This window comes from Talpa occidentalis, unplaced genomic scaffold (genome assembly GCF_014898055.3).
Source record: "Talpa occidentalis isolate TD23 unplaced genomic scaffold, MPIMG_talOcc4v2.1 talOcc4.6, whole genome shotgun sequence".
Taxonomy (NCBI): domain Eukaryota; kingdom Metazoa; phylum Chordata; class Mammalia; order Eulipotyphla; family Talpidae; genus Talpa; species Talpa occidentalis.
Window position 1 is genome coordinate 53,783,979 of NW_023604972.1, and position 27,675 is coordinate 53,811,653.

The 27,675-nt window shown below is 41.3% G+C and overlaps 1 protein-coding gene across 1 annotated transcript in view; it reads left to right on the forward strand.

Moving 5' to 3' along the window:
• Window positions 1-9,293: 9,293 nt before the first annotated feature.
• Window positions 9,294-27,675, forward strand: part of AFF1 (ALF transcription elongation factor 1) — a 194,765-nt gene continuing 176,383 nt past the window's right edge. Inside the window, 2 exon segments of the mRNA XM_037529054.2 lie at window positions 9,294-9,436; window positions 23,723-23,796. Of these exon segments, the coding sequence (XP_037384951.1) occupies window positions 23,759-23,796 (38 nt within the window). The 5' untranslated portion in view covers window positions 9,294-9,436; window positions 23,723-23,758.

The window sequence follows — 27,675 nt, forward strand, 5'->3', positions numbered from 1 at the left end:
ATTTCTTATCGCATTCACTCACAATCTTTGCCTTGAGGTCCTACTCCCCCTCTTGCTGTTTGGGAACTGGCTCATCCTCCACTTCCCTTAAACTTGGCTTGTGCTAATCCTTTCTCCTCCTCCCTCTATGTTATCTCTCCTCAATTAATGCCACCTTCCCCCAACCTTGAGTTATTTGCTCCCCCCCACCCCACAACCATATGCTCAGTTTTCAATTTGGTTGAGATTTATTTACATTTTGGAGAAGTAAATAAATAAAGAAATTAATGCAGTACTTTGGAATTAAATAATTAATGCATAATTTGTAATCAAAGAAATTAATGCATAATTTAAATTTCTGGTTTATAATGCTTGGGTCTTGATGATTTGACGAGTACTGCAAATTGCCAAACAGCTGTCCATGTGCTGATACTAGGCCCATTCCTCTAGATCTTAACGTTGTGTTCTTGCCCCTTGTATGAATCAGGTGCTGAGAATATAGCCTATGAGCGTAGGTGAGTCCTAGGTGGGTTCCTTGTTTGTCTTTAAATTTTAAGTAAAAGTGTGACTGAAAGCTATCAGGAAACATCCCAGGAATGTCAAGTGACAAAGCAACCAAAAACAAAATATCACTGTGTTAAAAAAAAAAAAAAAAAAAGAAGAAGAAGAAAAACTTCAGTTCTGTTAAAAAGAGATCACTTAATGTGATCTTCTGTAAGAGACATTTACCAGAAATATTTGTGAATAAATTGTGAAAATAAATCAAGTGCTAGAATTTTGAGTGTGCTAAAAATAAAATTTAAGAAGCCTTATGGGGGGGCCTCCCTGGTGCCTTAAGTCCCAACACTCTCACTGCTACAATCTAAGTTAGAGTCCCAGCCAAGAATCTAAGCCACATATGACGCAGCAGTGTATTTCAGTAAATCCATCTGTTCTGCTCCCCACTCTGTCTCTGGTGAATCCTCTCACCCTCCACATCTCTGGCCTACACCTCAGTTCTTCTATGCAAAGTAAAATTAGAACATGCATCATGCATTTGGAAAAATAAATTCCTGTGAAATTCTGTGAAAAGAAGGTGGGGATGGGGAGTGGGGAAGGAGAAAAAGAATTTCTATAAAAAAAGATAGAGAGGGCCTCCCCGGTGGCGCAGCGGTTGAGTGCTGGGTTGCGAAGCTGCCCGCAGCCTCTGCAGCGCTGGTTCGAGGCCCAACCACCCGCGAGGGTCCCACATGGCGCGCAGACCTCTCCTGCCCACCCACTGCTCCCCTCAGCAATGTACTTCATCAGTCTGCCTGTTCTGCTCTCTGCTCTGGCTCTGGTGAATTCTCTCACCCTCCCACACATCTGACTGTACTCAGTGCTTGTATAAATAAATCTTAAAAAAAAAAAACGAAAAATAAAAAAAGATAATAAATAAATAAATAAATAAATAAATAAATAAATAAATAAATAATAAACTAGATATCTGCATCTCTGGTGCAAATTACTTTTATTTTGTTTATGTCATAAATTTAAAACATTTTAGATATAGTATAATACTTTGTTAAATAGTCTGGTTTTAGGCTATACCATCAATATGCAAAAAAATTGTTCCATTCCTATACGCAAACAACAAATTAGAGAAAGAAATCACAAAAAATCTCGTTTACAATTGCATCAAAAAGAGTAAAATACTAGAAATAAACTTAAAAAAGGAGGTGAAAAACCTGTGCAATCACAACTGTGACTATTTTAAAAAATTTATTTATTTATGCATTCAAGAACTGGGGTGTAGGCCAGAAATGCAGAGGCATGGGGTTTGAGAGAATTCACTGGAGAAAGAGTGGGGAACAGAACAGGCAGATCTACTGAAATACACTGCTGAGGGGAGCAGTGAGGAGACAGGAGAGGTCTGCTGTGCCATGTGGGTCAGCTCCCTGGCCAGGGAATAGATTTGTGCAGCAGTGGCTGGTGCTAGCTTCATAGTGCTGAGAATTAACCCTTTGCACCACCAGGGAGGCTTGGAAACTATGGCTATTAAAAGAAATAGAAGATACACAGAAATGGAAAGATACGCCTAAGAATATCATTGGATTGGAAGAATTAATATTGCTAAAGTGGCCATTTTACCCAAACCAATATACAGATTCAACGCAATTCCTATTAAATTTTAAACGACACTCTTCAAAGAAATGGAGGAAACATTATTGAAATTTACACAAAGCCACAAAAGATCCCAAATAGCCAAAAAAAAAGCTGACAAAAAGGAAGAACAGAGACATCACACTCCCAGATATCAAATTATACTAGAAAGCTATAGTAATCAAAGCAGAATTGAAATATAGACACTGACTGATGGAACAGAATCGAATAACCAGAAATAAGTCCACAATAATATGGACAGTTAATTTATGAGAATGGAATCAAGAAAATAAAATGGAAAAAGTTTCTTTACAAATGGTGCCGGGAAAACTGGACAGTCACATGCAAAAGAGTGAAAGTAGACCACTCTTTCATACCATATATCATATAACTCAAAGTGGATAAAAGAACTGGAGGTGCGCCTCCCTGGTGGCTCAAGGGGTTAAGCATCACACTATGAGGTGGTCCGCAGCCTCTGCAGCACAAGTTCAATTCCCAGCCATCCAGAGAGAAGCCCACATGGTGCAGCAGACCTCTCCTATCTCTCCCACTGCTCCCCTCAGAAGTGTATTTTGGCCGGTCTGCTTGTTGTGTTCCCTGCTCTGTCTCTGGTGAATCCTCTCACCACCCTCATCTCTTTCCTGTGCCCCAGCTCTTGTATGCATAAATAAATAAATCTTAAAAAAAAAAAAAGAATTGGAGGTAAGACATGAAGCCATAAATCACATAGAAGAAAACATAAGTAAACCGGGGGACCTCCCCAATGGCCTAGGGGTTAAGTCTCAGCACTATCACCACTACAGCCTGAATTCAATCCTGGCCAGGGAGCTAACCCACATATGGCCCAGCAGACCTCTCCTGTTTCTGACGCTGTTTCCTGTCAGTAGTGTATTTCAGTAGATTCACCTGTTCTGCTCCCCACTCTGTCTGTGGTGAATCTTCTCACTCCCCCAGATCGCTGGCCTACACCCTAGTTCTACCAAATAAATAATTTTTTTAAGATTTATTTATATATGTATACAAGTACTAGGGTACAGGCCAGAGGTGTGGGGGTGAGAGGATTCACTAGAGACAGAATGGGGAACAGAACAGGCAGGCTGACTGAAATACACTGCTGAGAGGAACAGCGGGCTAGATAGGAGTGGTCTGCTACACCATGTGGGTTGCTCCCTGGCTGGCCAGAGATCGAACTCATGCTGCAGTGGCTCAGATAGCTTCATAGGTTGTGTCTTAACCCCTTGCACCACCAGGGAGGCCCAATAAATTAATATTAAAAAAAAAACAAAACAGTCCACATTCTGGGCTTCAGGGATGAATTTAAGGACTCCAAGTTTAAGGAAAACAAAAGCAAAAATAAACAAATGGGACTATCTTAAAAACCTGTACAGCAAAAGAAACTATCATTAAGACAAAATGACATTACTGAGTAGAAATAAAATTTGTATATCATGTATATGACAGGGGTTAATATATATAGATCTACAGAGAAATCATACTACTCAAAAAAAAAAAAGATAACAGACAACTCAATTTAAAAATAGCCATACCGACTGGGCCTCCCTGGTGGCGCAAGGGGTTAAGATGCAACTTATGAAGCTATAGCAGCCTCTGCAGCATAAGTTTGATCTCAGGCCAGCTAGGGAGCAACCCACACGGTTCAGCAGACCTCTCCTGTCTCGCCCGCTGCTCCCCTCAGCAGTGTATTTCAGTCAGGCTGCCTGTTCTGTTCCCTACTCTGTCTCTGGTGAATCCTCTCACCCCCCCCCCACCTCTGGCCTGTACCCCAGTTCTTGTATGCATAAATAAATAAATCTTCAAAAAAATTAAAAAAATAAAAATAGCCATGCCTCTGTGTGCTCACCTCCTTCCACTTTACGCTTTTGCCATCTTTCTTTTCTTTTTTTTCACTTTTTAAAAAAAATTTTTTAAAAGATTTATTTATTTATGCATACAAGAACTGGGGTGCAGGACAGAGGTGTGGGAAGGTGAGAGGATTCACCAGAAACAAAGTGGGGAGCATAACAGGCAGATGACCGAAAACACTGCTGAGGGGAGCAGTGGGTGAGTCAGGAGAGATCTGCTGCGCCATGTGGGTCCCTCCCCAGAGGGCTGGGAATTGAACCAGTGCTACAGAGGCTGCGGATAGCTTCACAACACTGCGGTCAACCTGCTGCGCCTCCAGGGAGGCCCACATCTTTCTGTACTGCCGTAACAATATGAAGGAACGTCCTCACTGATGTTCTGAAGAGCATCAATGCCAAGTTCTTATTAGGTTGTTCTCCAAAGTCATTATCTGGTGATGATAAAGCATGATTACATTGGTGAATTTGAAATCATTGATGATCATAGAGCTGGGAAAATTGTTCTGAATTTCACAGGCAAGTTAAATAAGTTTGGAGTGATCAGCCCCAGATTTAATGTCCAACTCAAAGATCTAGAAAATTGGCAGAATAACTTGCTCCCATCCTGTCTATTTGGTTTAATTGTGCTGACAACCATGTGCTGGCATCATGAACCTTGAAGAAGCAAGATGAAAACACACAAGAGGGAAAATCCTGGGGAAGTGTTTCGATGAAAAAAAAAAAAAATCAGAAGAGCTAAATAAACACTGGTTTTCCAAAGAAGATATAGAGTTGGCCAACAGGCACATGAAAAAAAAAAATGTTCCTCATTACTTGTCATTAGGGGAATGCAAATCGAAACCACACACAGATACCACCTCACTCATATGAGAATGGCCCACCTCAAAAAAAAAAAAAAACCATCATAACAAGTGCTGGTGAGGATGCAAAGAAAAAGAAACCTCTTACACTGTTGGTGGAAATGTATAATGGTTCAGTCCCTATGGAAAACAATATGGAGGTTTTTCAAAATTTAAAAAAATAGATCTGCTGCATGATCCAGAAATTCCTCTTTGCTGGTCCTTTTCCAAAGAATACAAAAACACTAATTTGGTGGGGTATATGCACTATGCAAAAACATTAATTCAAAGGGATATGTATTCAAAGGGATATATGAATATATTAATTCAAAGGGATATATTGCAGCACTATTTACAATAGCCAAGTTATGGAAACAACCTAAGAGCCCAACAACAGATGAGTGGATTAAGGCAAAGTGGTATATATACATAAAAGAATACTACACAACTATTTAAAAAGATGAACTTTTGTCATTTACAACAACATGGATTGAACTGGAGGGGTTTATATTATGCAAAATAAGTTAGGAGAAAGTCTAATACCAGACGATTCCATCAATACATAGAATACAGAGAAACAAAACAAGGGATCAGAAAAACTGAACAAAAACAAATCCTAGAAATCTAACTGTAGAACTGAAGCTACCAGAGAGGCTGGGGGAGACGGAAGCAGGAAATAGAGGACCCAATGAACTATAGTGGAAGATTATGGGAATTTTTGTGGTGAATGTGGTGTTGTAACATACATCTGAAGAGGTTTGAACTCATATCCCTAAATTATACATACTCACGAAAGCCTTGTTACTTCAATAAAAATAATAAAATGCTGCTTTTTGCACAGTTTACAATAGCTAAGCTTTGGAAACAACCCAAATGCCCAAAAATAGATGACTGGATCAAGAAGATGTGGTACATATATACCATGGAATATTACTCAGCATTCAAAAAAGATAAACACATGCAATTTGCAGCAACATGGATGGCGCTGGAAGGGATCATGCTCAGCAAAATAAACCAGAAAGAAGAAGAAAAATACCGGATGGTCTCACTCATAGCAGGAATCTAGAAAACTTTAATAGGGGACCAGGAAAATGAATAACTATAAGAATCAAAATCAACAAAAATCTATGAACCAGAGACACTCTATGGGGGATGGGGGGCGGGGAGGGGAGGGATTGGGGTCAAAATAAGGGGATTGCAATTGTATGGGGAATATAAAAATAAAACTTATAAAAAAAAACTCATTGACTTTACAAATGAAAAATAAAATAAAATAAAATAAAATGCTGCTTTTTAACCATGTATATAATGGGGCCTGAAGACAAAGCAGAAATATAACTTAACTTATTGGAATGACTACTCAGCTTTTTATTTTTTATTTTATTATTTTTTTTAGGCTAATTTATTTATTCTTTATTATTTTATATCTCCATTTTTTATCTTTAAAAATATTTGAGGGCATTTTAAAGAATGATTCTTCCTAATTATTTTTACTATTTTAAAATATCAAATTAAATTAATACACATTAAAATCTTTCAAAGAATTTCTTAATCTGTAAAAAAGGTGCACTTTTCCAGGTCAAAACACAAAATTACATCCCCTTGCTATAACAATTCTGTTAACATTATGTGTATACAGGTATAAACAAAAATTAAAGGGATTAAAATTAATGCTTGCAAGAAAATACAGAACTCTTTTTTATATTTCTAGAATTGTAATACTGACTATGTAATGAATCATTTTAAATATTTATCACTTATTATTTATCACCAAATATCTACCATTATTTTGATTCCATGGATATTTATATAGTAAACTTTGCTTGCCTAGGAATGCTACCTAGTTCATGTCTACAATTTTTTATATTAGATAAATTAAATCACATAAACTATATGTTCTTACTCAGCTTTTTATTATGAGAAAATTTATTCAGTCATTTCTTTATTTTAAAGATTTATTTATTTATGCATACAAGAGCTATGGTAAAGGGCAGAGGTGGGAGGAGAGTGGGTGAGAGGATTCACCAGAGACAGAGTGGGGAACAGAACAGACAGAGTGACCGAAATACACTGCTGAGGGGAGCAGCGGGCGAGACAGGAGAGGTCTGCTACACCATGTGGGTTAGCTCCCTGGCCTGGGATGGAACTCTGAGCTGTAGTGGCTGCAGATAGCTTCACAGTGCTGGGACTTAACCCCTTGTGCCACCAGGGAGGCCCTAACCTACCACTTTTCTGTAAATTAATCAATGGAAGTGTGCTTTGGGAATTGTTTTTTACTGGTTTATTTTTGTTAGGCACTGGATGCTCATGAAAAGAACTTTGTCTTTGTCATCGATCCATCCCCTAGCATGTTGTCTTAAGACTATTCATATAAATGAACAGAAGTCACATCAATGCCCATAAACAAATTTTGCAAAATTATACCCTTTGACTTCAAAACCAGGAAAATGAGATTATCAAACATCCACATCAACATCATTTATTAAGTTGAATATAGTTTGATGGTATTAGGAGGTATAATCAGATGATGACACAAAAGGAACACAAGGAAAATGTTTTAATAGGAATGGTTAAATTACAAAAAGGAAATAGGTATTAATCTCTATTAGAAACCTTAAGAAGTGTACAGACGCCCACCCATCTGTCAGCAGTGACTCCTCCATCTTATCCTGCAGTGAGATGACCTCCAAAACTTTCATATTGAGGCACACCAGATTTCAGCAGGGACATCTTAATTATTTGGGCTAAGGTAAATCAATTCTTATCACAGTGAGGGCATTGGCAATAGGGAGAAAAGTTATATTGTGGAAAACAATCCATGATAAATTAAGTCAAGTAGACAAAAGTTTAATTTGGAAATGCAAATATCTATCGATTAAGTTTTCCTTTTTTTAAAAAAAGTTTTTTTTTTTTTTTTAATGCAAGAGCTGGGGTACAGACCAGAGGGCTGGGAGGGTGAGAGGATTCACCAGAGGCAGAGCAGGGAACAGAACAGGTAGACGACAGAAATACACTGCTGAGGGGAGCAGCGGGGGAGACAGATGTCTGTTGTGCCATGTGGGATTCTCGCTGACTGGCCGGCATAGAGCCTGCACTGCAGAGGCTGCGGACAGCTTCACAGTGCGGGCGTTCAACCCTCTGCGCCACCCGGGAGGCCCTCGATTAAGTTTTCAATCAAACACTGTTCCTCTGGATAATAAAGGAGTTAGGGGGGCAAAACAAGGGATATTAAAAAAAGGAGGACAGAACAGAGGACATGGAGGGAGTATCTTCATACATTATATTAATTTACGTTTACATTGATAAAGGTGATTTTCTTCAAACAATTTCACCCTTTTGGGGCCTCCCTGGTGGCACAAGTGGTTAAGTCTCAGCACTATGACAGCAGATCTCTCTTGTCTTCCCTGATGCTCCCCTCAGCAGTCAATCTGCCTGTTCTGCTCCCCACTCTGTCTCTGGTGAATTCTATCACACATACTCCCCAACCCTGGCCTACACCCCAGCTCTTGTATGCATAAATAAGTAAAAACGGATCTTTAAAAAAAAAATTTCACCCTTTAAAATCATTACGATATTAGAAAAAAAACCTAATTAGGCATTTGATACAAGCTCTCTACATGTTTTTCAGAGAGGAATGTGAGAGGATGCAAAGACTGCTTGATGCTTTTCTTGATATGTGCACATAGGACCGCGGTAGCAATTTAACTGGCAGTGGCTTTCTCCTCTTCCTTTGTGAACACCCTAATTCATTAGAATTTTCTGGGGTTGTACTTTGACGAGCAAGAACCTGGAAGACGGATTCAGGAGAGTTGGTTTGCCATGCCACTTTGTTAGCTCGTGATATTGGGCACAATACTTATTTTCAATTCTTTCTTTATTTGGAAAATGGCAACAGCAATATTTTAGAAGGTGGTTGTGAAGAAGAGACAGGCCTGAGTGTACAAAGTCCTTAATGAACAGTAAAACGCCGCCCAGATGTTAGTTATTATCCCCTTTGGAGCGCCCAGAATCTGTTCCAATTGAACAGAGGCTGCAAAAAGACTCCTTGACACTTTTAATCAGAACTTGACCTTAATCTGGTTGTAACGGGAAAGCGTCCTCGCGTCCTGATTCAGGCCCACTGAGGGTGACCCACGCTGCCGAGGCGGTCCATTCAGGGTTGCTGCTCCCCCTCTATCCTCCCACCAGTGTCCCGGGGAGGGCAGTGACGTCCCTCGCCATTTGGGTGGCGCCAGCTAGAGAGCGCGGGCGGGCGGAGCTGGGTACCAGGGCTCGGGCGGCGGACTGGGCGGGGCTGGGGGCGGGGCTGGAGGCGGGGCCTCAGGAGACGGGCGTGGCCTCGCCTTCCGGGCGTGCAGGGGCTGCGGGCGCCCGGAGCCTGCGAGTCAGCGAGCTGAGCGGCGCGCGGCCCCTGCGCAGTCGGACGCTCGGACGCCGCTCGCGCGCGTAGCGGGCACAGCTGCACGCTCACCTCCGCCGCCCTGGAGCCGAGCCCGGCTTGAGGCGCCGCTGACTCCGGGAAGAGGCGCTCCCCTGTGCCCTCGCACCCGCGCCCCTTCCCCACCGCAACAGGTCAGGGGCGCGCGGAGGCGGTGAGGGCGCCCGGCACGGGCTGGAGGACCCCGGCGTTGGAAGGTGAGCCGAGCCCTGTGCCCCCGGGCTAGGGGTCAGCCTGGCCCGTGCGCCGCTGCCGCTGACTTCTGGGAAGGCCGGGCATTCCCTGCCTCCCGCCAGCTTCCCAGCACGCTGACTCAAGCCCCTGGCGTTCCTACTTTTCCGGTGGGAACCTTCGGGGAGAACGGGCGGAGGAGACGCGGAGCTCGTACTGCTGCTCTTGCTTGCAAATCCCGGGCAGGTTGTCTAGAAATACGGGCGAGGCGAGCACGGAAAGAGACCCGTCTTCCTCCCAGCCCTCCCCACATCGGACCGCTGTCTGCGCGCCCCGCGTCTTGCGGAAAGATGTTGGTTGGTAGAGCCTGATCCTTGGGTTGCGTAACAGAAGAGTCCCAGAAGTTTCTCGGGGAGTGAGCGGAGCTCTGATCTCCGCGGCCCGAGTTCCCCTTCCCTGGCGTCGACCCCTGGTGCTAGCGGGGAGAGTCGTTGCTCCCGTCCCGTCTAATTAAGAAGAGGGAGGCGCGTGTCGGGGTCCGCAGCGCTGGACGGGGAGGGGGAAGTGGGAAGCACCTACTGAGACTTGCTCTCGGGGCAGAGGGAGATGGCGTCGCAGAACATGGGAGTAGTTAATTTCTCTTGATGCCAAGGTTTTCCCCGGGTGTCTGATCCTGTGTGACGGCCGCGAGCCGCGGGGCCCACGAATTGAAGGCATGACTCGTTCTTTTACTTAAGTGTAATGGAGTAATGGAGCTGCGAGTGTCGTGATACTTTCCTACTAGGTTTGGCTTCTGGGAGTTTCTGAACACACGCACGCATGCACACACTCCGAATTGTTATGCAAATTGTCCCTGAAAGACCCTTGGCGTTGGAGGTGGAGACGTGTCCGTATTTTCCGGGAGCCAGTCTCTGCTGGGGATGGGGGTTGTAAAGAAAGGCCTGCGGACAGTGTTTGTTATGTTTTGTTTAGTTTTGTTTTAGGAGTGGGATAGGCTCATTTTAATCCCGTTGGTGCACGTTGGGTGCGGGCGGCTGTGTGTGTGTGGGGGGGGGCTCTGGGTTCTAGATAAACCAGACATTAAAACCTTCACGGCGAAACCACACCTTAAGGCGAAGACCTGGTGTTCCCTCGGACAGTTAGTTGCGCGGTACGGAGGTTAGTAATAGAGGCAAGGAGACACCAGATTCGGGAGCAGCCTGACAGTGTGGGGGGTTCTGTTTGTGCAGGATATATCAGAACAAGGTCATGCTGAATTCGTAGAAGGTAGGCGGAGGTGGGAAACCAATCCAGCAGCTGCGCGATGAAAAGACTCAGAGTGAGGATAGAAGGCAAGAAAAAGAAAAGATCTTTAGACTCGGGAGTCAGGAGTCCAGTTCTGCCCAGAGGCTTTAGAATACCCAGGCATGGCCCTGTTTCAATGTTTACTTCCTCTGTCTAATGTATTTCCTTAGCTTGCCTTTCATCTTTAGTGGAAAGGATTCCTTGAGTGGATATTCTGGAAATAAAATCACAGGAGAGTTGAAAATTCTACATGGTTCCCCTGCTTGAATTTAAAGGCGTTGTTTTTAGCCAGTATTGGGAAGCATCGTATTATAAATATGCAGAAAAGAAATAGTGAGAACTAAATGGTACAGCCCAAGAGAATGGAAACCAGGAGAGCAAGAGGACAAGTGGTACTTAAAACCAGGAAAATTAATTTGAATTCAGCTTCTTTAAGAGAGAGGAACCAAGGAAAGGATTGGGGACTAATTTGGTCACTTTGTGACAAAGAGATATTGAAGATTGGGACTCAAGGCTTTGGGGGGAAAAATGAGTTTAGATATTGGGGACTCCAGAACCCCTTCCCTTTTCTCCAAACATAACTTCTCAAGAATGATGGGTCTTGTGTTTGGGCTTGCAGGTATATTACAGTGAACTCACTACTTTCCATTTGCAGGAAGAAAGTGAATGGGTTTATATGAGAATTAATGTCTTACTCATTTTCTACAGCAATTGAATTTCTATGGTACCTTCATATTGGCTTAATTCTTCAACTTTGTAAAAATACAACTGAGAATCATAGTTGTTAAATTAGAATATAAAGATCATCCAGAGATGGAGAATAAAAGATCCAGAGATGGCAAGAATAAGATCCAGATGATTTTAAATGTTGCTTTCTCCTACAAGATACATAATATGCATGTATATATTTTTTTTTGCCAGCAGAAAGCATTGTTTCACTCTGTGGTTATAAGACAATAAGTGGTTGGACTACATCAAAATTGGCTGTCTCTCCTGTTTACTCTATGGTATAACTGAATTTTGTAAGGAGTTAGTTAAACTAAAAGTTACTTTTTATTGGCTAAGACTTACTGATTTTTGGATTACATTTAGAAGAGTGCTGTTGATTAATATATGTATATATGAACTGGATTTTTATTTTGTAATCACTATAGCCATATGATTGTTAAAGTTATATATTGCATTGGGAGTTGAAAAGATTGGTTGACAATTGCTCACCTCTGTAATTTATATTCTTTCATCACACAAATTGGCATTATCCCTTATGAAATTACTTGACTTAAAAATCCCAAGTCTTGGGCCTCCCTGGTGGCACAAAGGGTTACATCTCAGCTCTATGAAGCTATCTGCAGCCACTGCAGCACGAGTTTGATCCTCGGACAGGAAGGTGACCCACATGGCACAGCCAACCTCTCTTGTCTCTTCCCATGCTCCCCTCAGCAGTGTATTTCAGTCAGTCTGCCTGTTCTGCTCCCCACTCTGCCTCTGGTGAATTCTCTCACCTTCCCCCCCACACCTCTGGCCTGCACTCCATATGCATAAATAAATCTTTAAAAAAATTCCAAATCTTGAGATTTATACTTGCACTTTTCAAAAAATTAAAGCTGATTCATATATAAATATTTGCATCAGAATATGATATATATAGGGAATAATATACCCTGTATATATGTTAAAGTATGGCAATATGACTTGGATATGCTCCTTAGTACTAAAGTCCTACACTGTCCTTCAACTAGAATTGCTTTGCTATCTTAGTTATGTCTGTTGAAGGTAAAAACCCAAAGTGTCCCCTGTCTCAAGACTCTATACCATTAATTAAATTTTCAGGAGAATGAGAAAAGTATATTGGAGAAGGTACAAATGAAGGAAGTGTGTGCTTCCCATAAATATATAAATATTTAGTTCTATAAAACAAATTAATTATACTTTCTTCATAAATTAAACAATGGTTTCTGTTCCCAAAGTATATTTTAATGGTAATGATTTTCTTGCAGCCTCATTCTTCTTTTTGTATAGTAGCAATTTAGTAATTTATTTAATATTTGCTGAGTTGAATCTCATATTTTATTAAATTACATAAACCTAATTCCACTGATTAAAATTCTGCAATGGTACAAAAGTGTGACATACATAGCTTTTTGTAGGTTATACATCCTTTATTCCTGATTGTTTATATATGCACAAAAGATCATTGTAGACTTGAAACCATGAGGCTCTAAGACGAACAAGATTGCTAATAGAAGTTTCTGTCTTAAGCCTTAGGACAGAACGCCTTCAGTAGTGTTCTCCGGGGGAAGGAAATCAGCTGATTTTCTTAAATTATCTGGCCCATTTTAAACATGACTAAGGATTTCTTGTTAGAGTGACTTTTTCCTATTGAGAGACTGAGATTATTGTGACAAGTAGGGTCTAAAGGACTCAATTACATCATTAATATAATAGCTCATATTCATTCCTAATATCTCACAAGTACTGAGCATCTTCTGTGTGCCAGACAGTACTTTAAGCATTAAAGAAATTGATAATATCATGATAAACCAGAAGGAGCCCACTCAGGTGTTTACATTCAAGTAGCACAAAAGCTGTTTACCAGTGACATTCACATGACAAATCATTTAAGTCTGTTTGCAACTCTGAAGTTGGAGTACATTTTCCATTTTAAAATCAGGAAATTGAGTTGAAGAAGTTAAATGACTTGACTCTGTGACTCAAAGCCTGGTGCCCTGTCTACTCTGATACACTGTATTGGCTGTGTTGATATGTGGTTTCCTGTTTTTCAAGAATTACAGCTTGAGTCTAAAATATAAATAATGTTTCTTGGCTATGTAATTCTTTCTGATCATTATGGGAATAAGAAGCAGGTATTTTCATTTAGCATTCTGGACATTTATGACTCCAGAAAATATTACACAGGTCTATTAAACAGACATGTGGTGCTTATTTGCACTAAAGATCTTTACCTTCCTGAAATTAAATGAAAGGCCTTACAAATCATTTCCCTTAATGCTTGAAATCTGTTATTCAAGTTGTGAAAGGTTGTTTCTTATCTCTATGTAAAATAGGATATACCCATGCAATGTTTCCTTCGTCCTTATAGATACAATGAATATATGGAGTATAGCAATGGTTCTTCAAATGTAGTGTGCATCAGAATCTTCTGAAAAGCTGGTTAAAACCCAGGTTTGCCTTCTTTCCTGCCCCACCTCCCAAATTTCAGATTTACTATGTGTGGTAATGTCCAAGAATTTACATGTGCACCATGTTCACAGGTGATATTGATGCTGCTAGTTCTGGAACTATCCAGTATAGTATGGAATTTAAAGCATGATTTCTGAGCCAGACAGCTTGGATTTAAATCATGGATAGCCCTTCTACTAGCTATTAGACCTTAGGCAAATTGCTTCTTGTCAAGAACTGTGAAGGCTCTTAGATTTTACTCTGTTTTTAAGATAACAAGTTAACCTGCCACAGTTTTATGGACTCCTGAGAATGACTTTATTACTCTTAATTGCTGTAGCCAGAATATCAACATTTCTTACCTAGTTTTCTGAGCTCCAATTTCCAAAGGAGTTGTGCAGAGAACCAGGTGACATGTGCAAACAGTGGGTTGCATTATAAGAGGAATCTGGAGCTTATGGGGAATCCTAATCTTTTTTAATGGGCAGTAAATATGTGCATCCTTTGCTATAGAAGGAGACACTCAGTTTTCTAGGACAGTTTCTATACAAACACCCTTAAGTAGTGTGTGGGATTAATGCAGTCCGTGCCTCTGCTTGTATGACTTGCTGAAATCCCATAGACACAAGGAAAATTGTCTCCCAACATGTTTCCAATCCCTTATAAAATGAGGTTAATGGTATACTATAGATTAGTGGGGTAGATAAAAGATAAAAGATTTGACATGTATTCAGAGCCGAGCATAAATCCACATAAACATTTCCTGTTACTACTCCTGAAGGAAAAAAATTTATTTTTAAATGTAAATATTGCCTTAAAAGATGAAATAATTACATTACTGTTTATTCCAAGAAACTTCTTTATGGTTCTAAATTCTAAAATGAAAATAATGCATTGTGTAATATTTTACCAGCCTTTGGGGAATGAGGCAGAAACATTTACTTCCAATATTCACATGCTTTCCTATGTTTTTTAGCCTCCCTCTAGTTACACAGAATCACATGGTTAATTCTGTCCCATGAGCTGTGTATTTCTGGGCTGAAGCATTTAAGTGGCTCTTGTGAGACTCTTCAAATCTCCCTTGTGCCACAGGAAACCCTGAAGTCTCATTTTAAGATAGTGCAACTTCTAACAGGTTAGGTTTCTCAGTGTATTATGTGGAGGAAAGCTCCTGCCTTCCACTTTACCCCAACATATCAGCTTGCAATGAAATAAGTCTTTGTTCTATCTAGTTACTAAGATTTGGGGGTTAATTTGCCATTACAGCATAACCTAAAGGATTCTTACTCTATTCCAGTGCCTGTAATGCCTGCCTGCTGTAGGGCATTTGACAGCCGATTATTTTTAAAAACACAGACTCTGGGGATATATATAAAGCTAGACATGGAGTTTGCATTCCTTTGAGGGGTTCTAAGCAATTACCATTTATTTGTTTATTTTGCATAAGTTTATTTCAGATGGCAGTACTATGAAGACATAAGTGGATCAATATTTCTCTTTTCCTACCCAATGTCCACTCCTTTTCTGTTGTTGCTAAGAGAGCCTTAATTGTGTATGGGACTTTATTGTGCTCCGTTTTAGGTGATAGATTAGCTAGGGATGACAATTTACATGTTGATTTCCCTGCTTCCCCCGAAGCTCAAGAAGGTCTAGTGATCCAGTTCTGTTTCTTTTATAGTCAAGTATTTGGGGGAGGATTTTCCTTTCCTGACAAGAAGAGATAGATGTAGCTGCCGTAGCCACACCTTCCTCCTTTTATTGTCTTCCTTCTAAAGTAGATAAGATGTCTGGTTTATGTAGTAACTTTTTCATACCATGAGATGACAAGAATAAAGACAACATACTAAATGTGGCAGAGCAGAGAGAGCAAAAGTTCCCTATGGTCTCAGTGAACAACTGAAACTATCCCAGGAGCCACCTTCTCCTAGATATGCAATAGGGGAAACAAGTCTCAATTTATTATGCAGTTGTTGCTTGCAGCGGTCATATTCCTAACCAGTATTGGGAAACAGAGTGTGGATTGACCAGAGGGTGTGGTTGAGTGTACAGTAATGCTACAGTAGCTACTGTAATCAAGGAAAGTCTTAGTGAACTAAGAACTGAATGATGTGAGGGAGCCACTAAGAATTGGGGTGTGTAACACTGGAATCCCCCTTGAACAAACTTGGAAATGAGGAGAGACATTGGGAAATGGTAGTCCATCATGAATTTTTAAAAAAGATTTATTTATTTTTATGCATACAAGAACTGGGATATAGGCCAGAAGTGTGGGGGTGGGGGCGGTGAGAGTGGGGAACGGAACAGGCAGATCTACTGAAATACACTGCTGAGGGGAGCAGCAGGTGAGACAGGAGAGGTCTGCTGCACCATGTTGGTTAGCTTCATGGCCAGGATTGAATTGTGCTTCAGTGGCTGATGATAGCTTGATAGGGCTGTGTCTTTAACCACTGTGCCACCAGGGAGGCCCATCCATATGAATTTTAAGCTTGTGGACTCCACATGGCATTAAAGAGAAACCGCTAGCGATTAGACAGACCAATTTGGGCCCCTGGGAGATTACAATATGTTGGGGTACAGTTCTAGAGAATTCAGAGAAAACAGCATATGACCCATGACTCATGCCTGATGCTTTGCGGGTTACCAAGGCATTGTTTTTCCTGGTGGCTAAGTGTGTGGGTAAGGGGAAGGGAAGTAGAGTTGACCAGGAACTGACCAGTGCAGACGTCCTCTGGCCAGAGTAATTTCCCTTCAATTCTCCTTTGGAAACTGGGTCATGGTCATGGGACTTTGAGACCTGCAGAGCTTTTTCAATTGAAAAGCTTCTCTGATGTATGGATTCTCCCCACCATCTGCTTTGGTTGGCAGAAAAATAACCAGAACAATTACTATCATTAATGAGTGCTTAGCTTGATCTAGGTGTTGTGCTATAAATATTATAATTATTATTTTATTTAACCCTAAAACAATTCCATGACGCCCTGTATTACTGATAAGAAAACTGAGATGTTAGAGAACAGTCATTTTCTTGGGGTCATATAACTGGAAGTTTGCAAAGATCTGCCAAACAACTTGTCATAAAAATTTTGGACATTAGGGCCTCTCTGGTGGCACAAGCAGTTAAGTCTCAGCACAATGAAGCTATCAGTAGCCCTGCAGCATGTGTTTTATCCCCAGCCAGGGAGCTAACCCACATGGAGAAGCAGACCTCTCCTGTTGTGCCCACTGTTCCTCTTAGCAGTGTATTTCAGTAGATCTGCCTATTCTGCTCCCCACTCTCTCTGGTGAATCCTCTCACTTCTCTGCACCTCTGGCCAACACCCCAGCTCTTGCATGCATGCATAAATAAATAAATATGAAAAAAAAGATTCTGGACAGTAGATTTCCCAGAATTGTGCTAGGTTTGTGAAGGATGCAAAGGCCTAGGGCAGGATATTTTAAAAAATATCGTGTGTCATATTTTGTATATATTCCCTTTTTTCTTTCCCTCTGTGTGTGTCTTTAGTGCGAATACTCATGAAACTAAATAAAAACTTTTTAAAAAAAGATTTATTTATTTATGTATACAAGAACTGGGGTACAGACCAGAGGCGCGGAAGGGTGTGAGAATCCACCAGAGACAGAGCAGGGAGCAGAACAGGCAGAAGGACTGAAATTCACTGCTGAGGGGAGCAGCGGGTGAGACAGGAGAGGTCTGCGTGCCATGTGAGAATCTCCCTGGCCGGGCGGGAATGGAACCGGCGCCGTGGAGGATGTGGACAGCTTCACAGCATTGTGCTCAACCAGGGAGACCCCCTAAATAAAAACTTTTAACTTGAATTATTTTACCTGCAGTTTGGGGGAGAAAAGCATTTTTGATGTGCATGACATTTTTATTTCTGAAAAATTTGCATTGTAAGACACTGGAAGGACTCTAGGTGGGTCACTTAAAAAGACTTGGAATGAGGGCCTCCCTGGTGGTGCAAGGGGTAAGACACAACCTATGAAGCTATCCACAGACTCAGCAGCATGAGTTCTATCCCCGGCCAGGGAGCAACCCACATGGTGCAGCAGACCTCTCCTGGCTCTCCCGCTGCTCCCCTCAGCAGTGTATTTCAGTAGATCTGCCTGTTCTGTTCCCCACTCTGTCTCTGGTGAATCCTCTCACCCCCAGCACCTCTGGCCTGTACCCCAGTTCTTGTATGCATAAATAAATAAATCTTTTTTTTTTTTTTTTTTTATAAAAAGGAAGACTTGGAATGTACATTCCTGACTGAAACTTAATCTGTTTTATTTACATAAAATTTAATGTAGACAGGGCCTCCCCGGTGGCGCAGCGGTTGAGCGCTGGGTTGCGAAGCTGCCCGCAGCCTCTGCAGCGCCGGTTCGATCCCCGGCTGCTCCCCGGCCACCGGAGGAGGGTCCCACATGGCGCGCAGACCTCTCCTGCCGCCCGCTGCTCCCCTCAGCAGTGTACTTCGGTCCTTCTGCCTGCTCTGCTCCCCGCTCTGGCTCTGGTGAATTCTCTCACCCTCCCGCGCTTCTGACTGTACCCAGTGCTTGTATAAAAAACAAATAAATAAATAAATCTTTAAAAAAAAAAAATTTAATGTAGACATTGCTGACATAAATAGCAAGAGCTGATATGTATTGAATGCCTGTGGTGTATGCTGGGCATTTTAGCTAGCTTATGTAGTTCATTCTTCTCAGTAACAGTTTAATGGGCAATTTTTCATTTTACTGATGGATGCATTTAGAACCTATTTAGAAGTCTGTCTCACTAGAACCTACTCCATTTAAAACTACTCCTTTTTAAAACAGAGCCAGGTTGGTACTGCTTTTTTTTTAGTAGGAAGAATTTAAATTTATTTTTCTATTTTGTCCATGTATTATTCTGTCTTTATAATCTAATGGAAATAATATATACATATATGAAAACTTAAGGAAGAATTCCTGATTTCAATATTTTTAGGCTAGTACATTCCTCCCTCTACCCAATATTTATTGGTTTTTTTAAAAGATTTATTTATTTATGCATACAAGTGCTGAGGTACAGGCCAGAGATGCGGGGGGGTTAGAGGCGGGAGACAGAGACAGAGATAGAGGCGGGAGCAGAACAGGCAGATTGTTGTACACTGCTGAGGGGAGCAGCGGGTGATTCAGGAGAGGTCTGCTGTGCCATGTAGGTTGCTCCTTGGCGGGGTTGGGGGTGGGGGATTAAACTCGTGCTGCACAAGCTGCAGATTGCTTCATAGTCGGGTGCTTTCACCCCTTGCGCCACCAGGGAGGCCTTACCCTGTATTTAAAGGAAAAAATTCTTACACACATAATAAAGGATTCATAGCATACAGAGTAAAAGGGGAAAGTGTCCCTTTTCCAGAAAAGCTATTAATAGTTTTGTATGTATGTGTATGTTATGCATAAGCATAAATATATTTTCTTTTTAAACAGGTTAGCTCACTTTACATTTTGTTCTCTTTTTGTTTGGATAGACCTATCCTTTTTTTGATGTTCATTATGACATACTATAATTGATTTAGCCATTTCTGTGGATTTATATATTAGATTATTACTGGTTTCCTTACTATTATAAAGAATATTTTATTGCATGTACCTCCTTGTGCACATCTAAAAAAGATCCTTTGAAGGAGAAATTAACTGAAGTATAATTTCCTTTCTTAGCCGTGACTTAGTATAATTTCCTGACTACAGCATGTCTAACCTAACATCTTGGCTGAGCAGTTATTCCATTCAATTCTGTACATGTACCCACCAGCACCTAAACAGCCTTTCATAGAGTGAATTTGGTCATTCCTGTGAGATATTACTGAGATAACAGTAATCAAGTGAAACAGTTCCCAAGTCCCTGCCTCAATGGAGTAAAAGTAAAAGGATCATGCCTTCAGGCAAAGCTAAATATTTGAGTTGCACAGACAAGTCCCTGACTACCCACACGCCAGTATAGGGACTGTCCTTCAGAGACTATTATTCTCACCCACCCACCCTAGAAGCTAGTGGCAGACATAAGGGTTCCATTGGCTCCTTCACTCTTGAACTTGTGTGACTCTTGGACCATAAAAAAAAAAAAAGAAGACTTTAGGGGCTTCCTATGTGGTACAGGGGTTAAAGTCTCAGTGCTATCAAGTTATTGCCAGCCACTGTGGCCTGAGTTTCATCCCCAGCCAGGGAGCTAACCTACTTAGCACAGCAGATCTCTTCTGTCTCACCCGCTGCTCCCCTCAGCAGTGTATTTCAGTAGATCTGCCTGTTCTGCTCCCCACTCTGTCTCTGGTGAATCCTCTCACTCACCACACCTCTGGCCTACACCCTAATTCTTACATGCTTAAATAAATAAAAACAAATCTTTAAAAAAATTCTTTATTTTTTTAGAGTAGGTTTTAGTTTCACAGGAAAATCAAGCCAAATGTGCAGGGTAGCTTTAAATTCCCCTGCCCCTACACATGGTAGCTCCACCATCATAGCCTCCCACCAAATTGTTATATTTGCAATAGTTGATGAACCTGCTAGATGCAGCATGGTCCCCCAGAGTTGTATGGCCATTTTCCACTATAGATCTGCGTGACTTTGCACAAATGTTATATTCTCTGACCACCTCTGAAAATCGCGACACCTCACCCACCTCCTTTCCTCTCCAGCACTCTGTACTTTGGTTTGGTTTTGTTTCTCTTTAGTTCTTTCCCATTTCTACCATCTATAAATTATGCTCTTTGTTTACCTCCTATAGTTTGTAAGGTCAGTGATGGCAAGAGTCTGTTTTCTTCCGTGTTAATCATAGAACCTGGCTTAGAGTAGTTGCTCAGGAAATGTTTGGCCCAGTGAGTAAATGATCAGACAAGGGACCTCAGGACACTCTCTCAGGTCGGTATCCCTCAAAAAACCCGACCTATCTCCTCCTTCTCTATCCTCCCCACCAACCAACCCTGGGAGAAGGAGGTGCTGGTGGGTTGCAAACAATTGGGGCATTTTTCATAGGGGGTCGTTTGGAGAACGTCCTTCACCTACTCTTCAGACACCTTTACAGTATTAAGAAGGTAAATGCCAAAGTGAATACATACTGTTTTATTGGTTTAATGTGTGTGCCAGTCCTGAACATCAAGAGAGAGGAAATGTGAGAGCAGCGGTAGGGTGGGGGAGGGTAGGAAGAAAGGGAGACATGAAAGAGAGAAAAAGGTGGCAGAAAAAAAGGGAGGGGGAAGAAAAAACCAGAAATGTGTTTGAGAGTGGGGGAACTGAGAGAGAATAAGTAGTGGTGGAGGGAGGGAGAATCCTGAGGGAGATGTTTGGGATTTTGAGTTGGAGAATTTAGGAAACTTGCCTGTGGCCATATAGCTGGCTGGAGGAGTGTTCCCACGCCAAAGCATGTTTCACCCTGAAAAATTTAAGAGCCCTACTGGTGTGAGATTAACTAGAATCTTTGCAGCAACTATGTTGCATTCTTTTGGGGAAGAAGATAGTGACAAATGTTATCTACTAGTGTGGAAACATTGTAGTCAGCGAGTTAGCAATTTTTATGTCAGTGAGGAAGATAAAAGACCTTATCTAGAGGTAGAGTAGAGCTGACTACATTCAGTGTTTCAGCCTAAGCCAAAGTGTGACATTTAGCCTCTTAAACTAAGCAGATAAGCTAAAATTGTTGCTTATTTAATGTAGTGTTTGTTTCCATTTGTATCAAAAAAAGTTTGTTAAATCTGCACGAAGATAATTTAGTAACATATCCTTTGTCTTAAGGATGTTTGACAAAATAGAAACTATTTAAAGCAAGTTAAGTGCAGTAAATTTACAAATACATGAGAAAGGGAAGAGGAAACAGCTGTTGAGAGTGTTAACCATAGAGTCTGTCTCTAGAGATGCGCGAGATAGTAACAGCCATCTGCCCAGGTTGGATAACATTTTTTTTAATCCAATACTGTTTTTGAGAGGATGCTCAAAAATTGCTTTGTCGATTTAAGTACCTTTTATGTGCTGAAGTAAACTCTTATGCCTGACACTTTCTGGGGCCTGCTTTATTAAGTGATGAATTCCTCGTGAAGATCAAATGTTGATTTCCTTCCTTGGGCATATTCTAGCCTTTCTTTCTTTTCATTTTAGTGAGGATGCTGACACAACCTGTTATACCTCAGGCAAATTACTTAAAACTGAGTTTCAGTTTTCTTATTTATAAAGTGGGATATTGGTTTATTGGGTGTTAGTATCTAGCTTGTAAGTTTATTTTCATATTCTCAATGAAATGTTTTGAAAAGGCTTAGGGGCCTCCCTGGTGGCATGGGGGTGGGGGGGTTTGAGCACCTCACTGTGAGGTGGGCCGCACGCAGCCTCTGCAGTGAGAGTTCGGTCCCTGGCTGGCCAGGGAGCAATCCACATGGCAAGCGGGTCTCTCCTGTCTCTCCCACTGCTCCCCTCAGAAGTGTGTTTCGGTCAGTCCGCCTGTTCTGTTACCCACTCTGTCTTTGGTGAATCCTCTCACCACCCCCACCCCCACCGTGTCTTCTGGCCTGTTCCCCAGCTCTTGTATGCATGGATGAGTGAAGAAAAGAAAAGAAAAGAAGAGAAGAGAAGAGAAGAGAAGAGAAGAAGAGAAGGAAGAGAAGAGGCTTAACACAATGCTTGGCACAAAGTAGACATGAGGGAATTGTTATTTCCTTTCTTCCTCATGATCAAAAACTTGTGCCCACCTTTTTTCTTGCTGAAATGGCTTTGAGTACCAGCCTCAAAATTAAAAATGATATCTGCTAGTTAGTTTGCCCACACAACTTCAGAGTTGGTGAAGAACCATTTGCTAATTCTGTAACAGGGTGGTCCCCAGGAAAGGGGGAGGTTCCCTGCCCCACCCAAGGGAGGGTGGAGCTGAGCAGGAAGAGGAGAAGCTGCAGAGGAGACTGAGGAAGGAAGCAGGATGGAGCCAGGAGACCTGGAGGAGGCTCATGGAGCCTAGAGACATGTGAAGAAACTGTGCTTGCCCTTTGGTCGTGGACTGGGTGACACAGATGTGGGTGAGACCCGTGGGGAGGTGACAGTGGCAGCTTTTATCTTGATGTTGATTTTGCTCTTTTCCTTCCGGGCTTGTCTGGTTGTTTCTGACCCTTTGCTGTGGGTCCTCACTGGAAGATGCTTTAGACTTGTGGCAGGCTTTGGGGCCTTGCTCTGGGCCGATCCCATATGGATGGACTTTTACCCACAAGGGGATGGGTAACTTTGGGTGCTTCATTTAGAAACTAGACTCTTTGCCTTACCTGTATTGTTTCCTAGTTTTATTAAAGTTCCTTCCCATTAAAGTCTCCTATGTTTTGTGTTGATGCGGCGGATGGCAGAACCCATGTAGAATAGGCAGGTTTGCGGGGTTTGGGCTGCCCCTCTCCCTGTCCTATAACAATTCAAATGAGTAACAATTCAAATGAGCTTTGAATTCTCACTCCAGTAAGATTTCTTACAGGCCAGGTGTACCTACTGAAAGGTTCGGCGCGGTAAAGAAAAGGAGAGCCAGGCTACATTTCTCAAAGGGAGGGAAAGTTTATTGCTCCCGGGCGGACCTCACAGACCCAAGGCGGGGGTCAGTGGAGTCGCGCACGTTGTCAGGGGGAAGCAGGGTTTTATAGGGTGAGGAGAGGTCAGGTGGGTAGTTGGGCTCATACGGCGGGAAAAGTTTGGAGGGCAGGTAGAGGTTCTTTGTCTGAGATGAGACTCGTAGGGGGAGGGGGGAGGCTCACTGCCTGAGTCCTCCAGGCAGGTATCCACATTCCTGCCCCTCAGGTGGGCTTCCGGGTAGGCTTTTGCACTTCTGGCCTGCTGCATGGACCTTTCACCTACGAGTTTACTTATGGGCTAATGTTTACTGTCTGCTGTTTCTCTTTTAGATGAATAGACTCACCGCTTTCCACTGACTGGCAGCAATGGCATTTACTGAAAGAGTTAACAGCAGTAGCAACAGGTAATCATGAAATCCTGATTTCAAGATAAGAAAATAAGTAGTTTTATAACCAGTTTTTAAAAGAACAAGTTTGTTTCTCTTTATTTTGGCAACTTAGTGACCTCTGTGGCACAGGAAAATGTTTAAAATTTTTATTATTTTTTTACATGAACTCAAACCTGTTATCCTATCTATTTTTTTTTTTTTAAATGATTACTCTCTGGGGCCTCCCTGGTGGCACAGGGGTTAAAGTAGCCCTACTATCAAGCTATCACAGCCACTGCAGCATGAGTTCGATCCCTGGCCTGGGAGCTACCCACATGGCACAGCAGACCTCTCCTGTCTCTCCTGCTGCTCCCCTCAGCAGTGTATTTCAGTCTTTCCACCTGTTCTGCTCCCCCACTCTGTCTCTGGTGAAGTCTCTCACCCCCTATATTTCTGGCCTACACCCCAGTCCTTGTATGCATAAATAAGTAAAAATAAATCTTAAAAAAATATGATTATTCTCTGAATCTATTAACTCATTTCTTTAATATGTAGATGTTAGATTAGTAACCTGATTCTGTGTTCAAGATACTGGTCCATATTGCACTGCTTTGGAAAAATATGCCCATATTCATCTTGTGCCAAAAAAGTATCTTCGTGAAATCCATATTACAATGAGAGCCTTGAAGAAGGAAATTCTGTCATAGTTATATTTTATGGTTCTCACATATCACCCTCTAATTTTGCACTTAGAGTTAATTTACTTCCTTGAATATGACTGTATGAACACTGTTGGCTGAGTTGAGGGCGTATTAATATTCTGATGCAGTTATGAATACTCAGTGGATATCCAGAAGAAATTCTTAATATCATGATCAGTTTTTATTTATAGTATTAGATATTCAAAAACATTAAAGTATAAGACGTATAGACTCAAACTCACTCAACTAATATTATTTGAGTAATGGAATAAATGGTACCTATAGTTCTGGACCGTTTTGGATGTTTGCTCACTTTCTACTTCTTTTCTGGTTCATTTAGGAAGGTTTCCCTTTATTTCAGGTGGTCTTTTTGTTAAACGTGATACACCTCCCCCACAGAGAAGGCAGTGTCCCAGGCTGCAACAAACCACATTCTGTTAGAGCCTGGGTGGGAAACTGCTGTCATCTGTCTTTAGGCTTGTTCATAATGTTCAGTTACACATCAGTTTTGAATTTTTATGTAGTTAAATGTCTTGTCTTTTATGGGTTCTGGTTTTGAAAATGCTTAGAAAGGTCTTTTCTACTCCAAGATTGTGAAAATAATGTCATGTGTTCTTTGCTGGCACTTGCATGGTTTCATTTTTTGCATTTAAATCCAAACTTGTAAGCTGGTGGCCTGTGGGACAGATCTGGTGAACAGATGGGTTTTGTTTGGCCCCTTACGGTGTTCTTAAAAATATATATATCTGTTGCTTGTTGATTTTGATTTTTACTTTATTATAATTAGTCTTTTTCCTGGTCCCTTATTTAGGTTTTCTAAATGCCTGCTATGAGTGAGACCGTCTGGTATTTTTCTTTTTCTTTCTGGCTTATTTCGCTGAGCATGATCCCTTCCAGTCCCATCCATGTTGCTGCAAATTGCATGAGTTTATCTTTTTTGATTGCTGAATAATATTCTGTTGTGTATATGTACCACATCTTCTTGATGCAGTCATCTATTTTTGGGCATTTGGGTTGTTTCCATAGCTTAGCTATTGTGAATAGTGCTGCTATAAACATAGAGGTGCAGGTGCCCTTTTGAATTAATATTTCAGAGACACACTATGGGGGTGGGGGGAGGAGGGAGTAGGATCCAAATAAGGGGGATGGGAATTGTATGGGGACTATAACCAAGATGAAAATGCATACATTGTGCAAAAATGAAAAATGATGTAAAACATGTATAAAATAAAAAAAAGAGTATACTGTTTAACTTTTCTACCATATGTTACTTTTCCCTCAGAAAACATTAAATAATACTTGTATAAATACAAGGCATGAATTTTCTAATTCAAAACTTCAAGTGGTGTGCCATCAATCCTTTTCAGGTATGCCAAGATGTTGAGTCCCCTCAGCCTACAGGTCAGTCAGAACTCCTGATTTTCTCCTTTGGACACATTTGCTTGGTCAGCTTTCCCCAGAGAAACTTGATGCTTAAAAATGTTGGGAAAGCACTGATATTTTCTGGTTCACTACAATTTCCATACAACTGGATTCACCCTTTCATCTAGCTGCTTAGTCCTCTTAATTTACAACTCATTTCAGATTTTTGACTTTTTGGTGTTTTGATGATTCTTAATTTCTTTTTTCCTAATTTTAATTTTATTTCTGCGTAGAAGAACAGGGGTGTAGACCACAGTGTGGGGGGTGAGAGGATTCACCAGAGACAGAGTGGGGAACTGAATAGGCAGATCTACTGACATACACTGTGAAGGGGAGCAGCACACAAAACAGGCGAGGTCTGCTGTGCCATATATGGTTTAGCTCCCTAGCTTGATTGAACTCATGCTGTAGCAGTGATAGCACTGAGACTTCACCCCTAGGCCACCAGGGGTGGAGACTGGCTTGGGATCAAACTTGTGCTGCAGAGGCTGCAGATAGCTTCACAGTGCTTTGCTTAACCCCTTGGGCCACCAGGGAGGCCCTCCATCACATTTTTTTAAAAGATTTATTTATTCATGCATACAAGAACTGGAGTACAGGCCAAATGGTGGGAGAGTGAGAGGATTCACTCGAGATACAGTGGGTAACAGAACAGGCAGACCGACCGAAATATACTGCTGAAGGGAGCAATGGGTGAGACAGGAGAGGTCTGCCCTGCCGTGTGGGTATCTCTGAGGCTGGTGGGGATCGAACCGGCACTGCAGAGGCTGTGGACAACTTCATAGAGCTGCGCTCAACCGCCTGCGCCACCAGGGGAGGGCCCTCCATCACATTCTTGTGTTTATTATTAGATCATCTTTTACTCATTGGTTTGTCTTCTGGCAGTGGTGCTAGACTGTTTCAGTCTATCATTATAGATCTTAATATTCAGGCACATTATTCATTATTTTTCATTTTTAGAATTTTCACAGCTATTCACATCTGATTATATTTCCAGGTGTACTCTGAAGTCATTAGTCTTTTTCTAGACAAGTTTTTGGCATTTTGATTAGAGTTCCTTTGAATTCATTAATTAGGGAGAGTTGTCTATAGAATATTAAAACTGGATCTCCTTGTAAAAAGAACCTAAAACCAGAATGGTAATAATTTAAGGAGATAATAAAATTTGAATTTGAATTATAAGATTTTTTGTAGAAATATGATTTTTCATATTTTCTAGTTAATGACTTTGCATCCAGTACAATTTTTGGTAGAAGAATCAATTATAACAGTTAAACAGTATTATCAGTGGTAAGATTAGGAAGCTATTTTGTATTCTGCTACTTAATATGCTTTCTATTGTTGTGAATTATTACATTAGGATGGGTAACTTCCCTTTGTAGTAACATTCTAGCAATTACAGACTGTTGCTGTTTTTGTCTCTCCAGCTGTTCCCTCCTTGATGTGTTCCTGTTAATTTAAATACACACTGCAAGTGACAATAAGCTAGGGGAAATTCTAAATGGAGCTTTATTTTTAATATACACCAAAAACTCACCTGTTTACATATTTAACCATGATAGGTATTTAACCTTTTCATAGCCCAGGGGGAAAAAAAAACATCATGTGGAACTGGTCCAAGACTAGCGTGAATTTTAATGGAAACATATAGTGAGTGCACTGATCTAATTACTCAAACTACAAAGAAGTTTGAGTATGAACCTTTACTTTACTCAGGGCTATCAAAAGTTATAATCATGGACAGAATATTAATGTAATATATAAAGACAATATTTGTTTTAGTTTCTGTAAG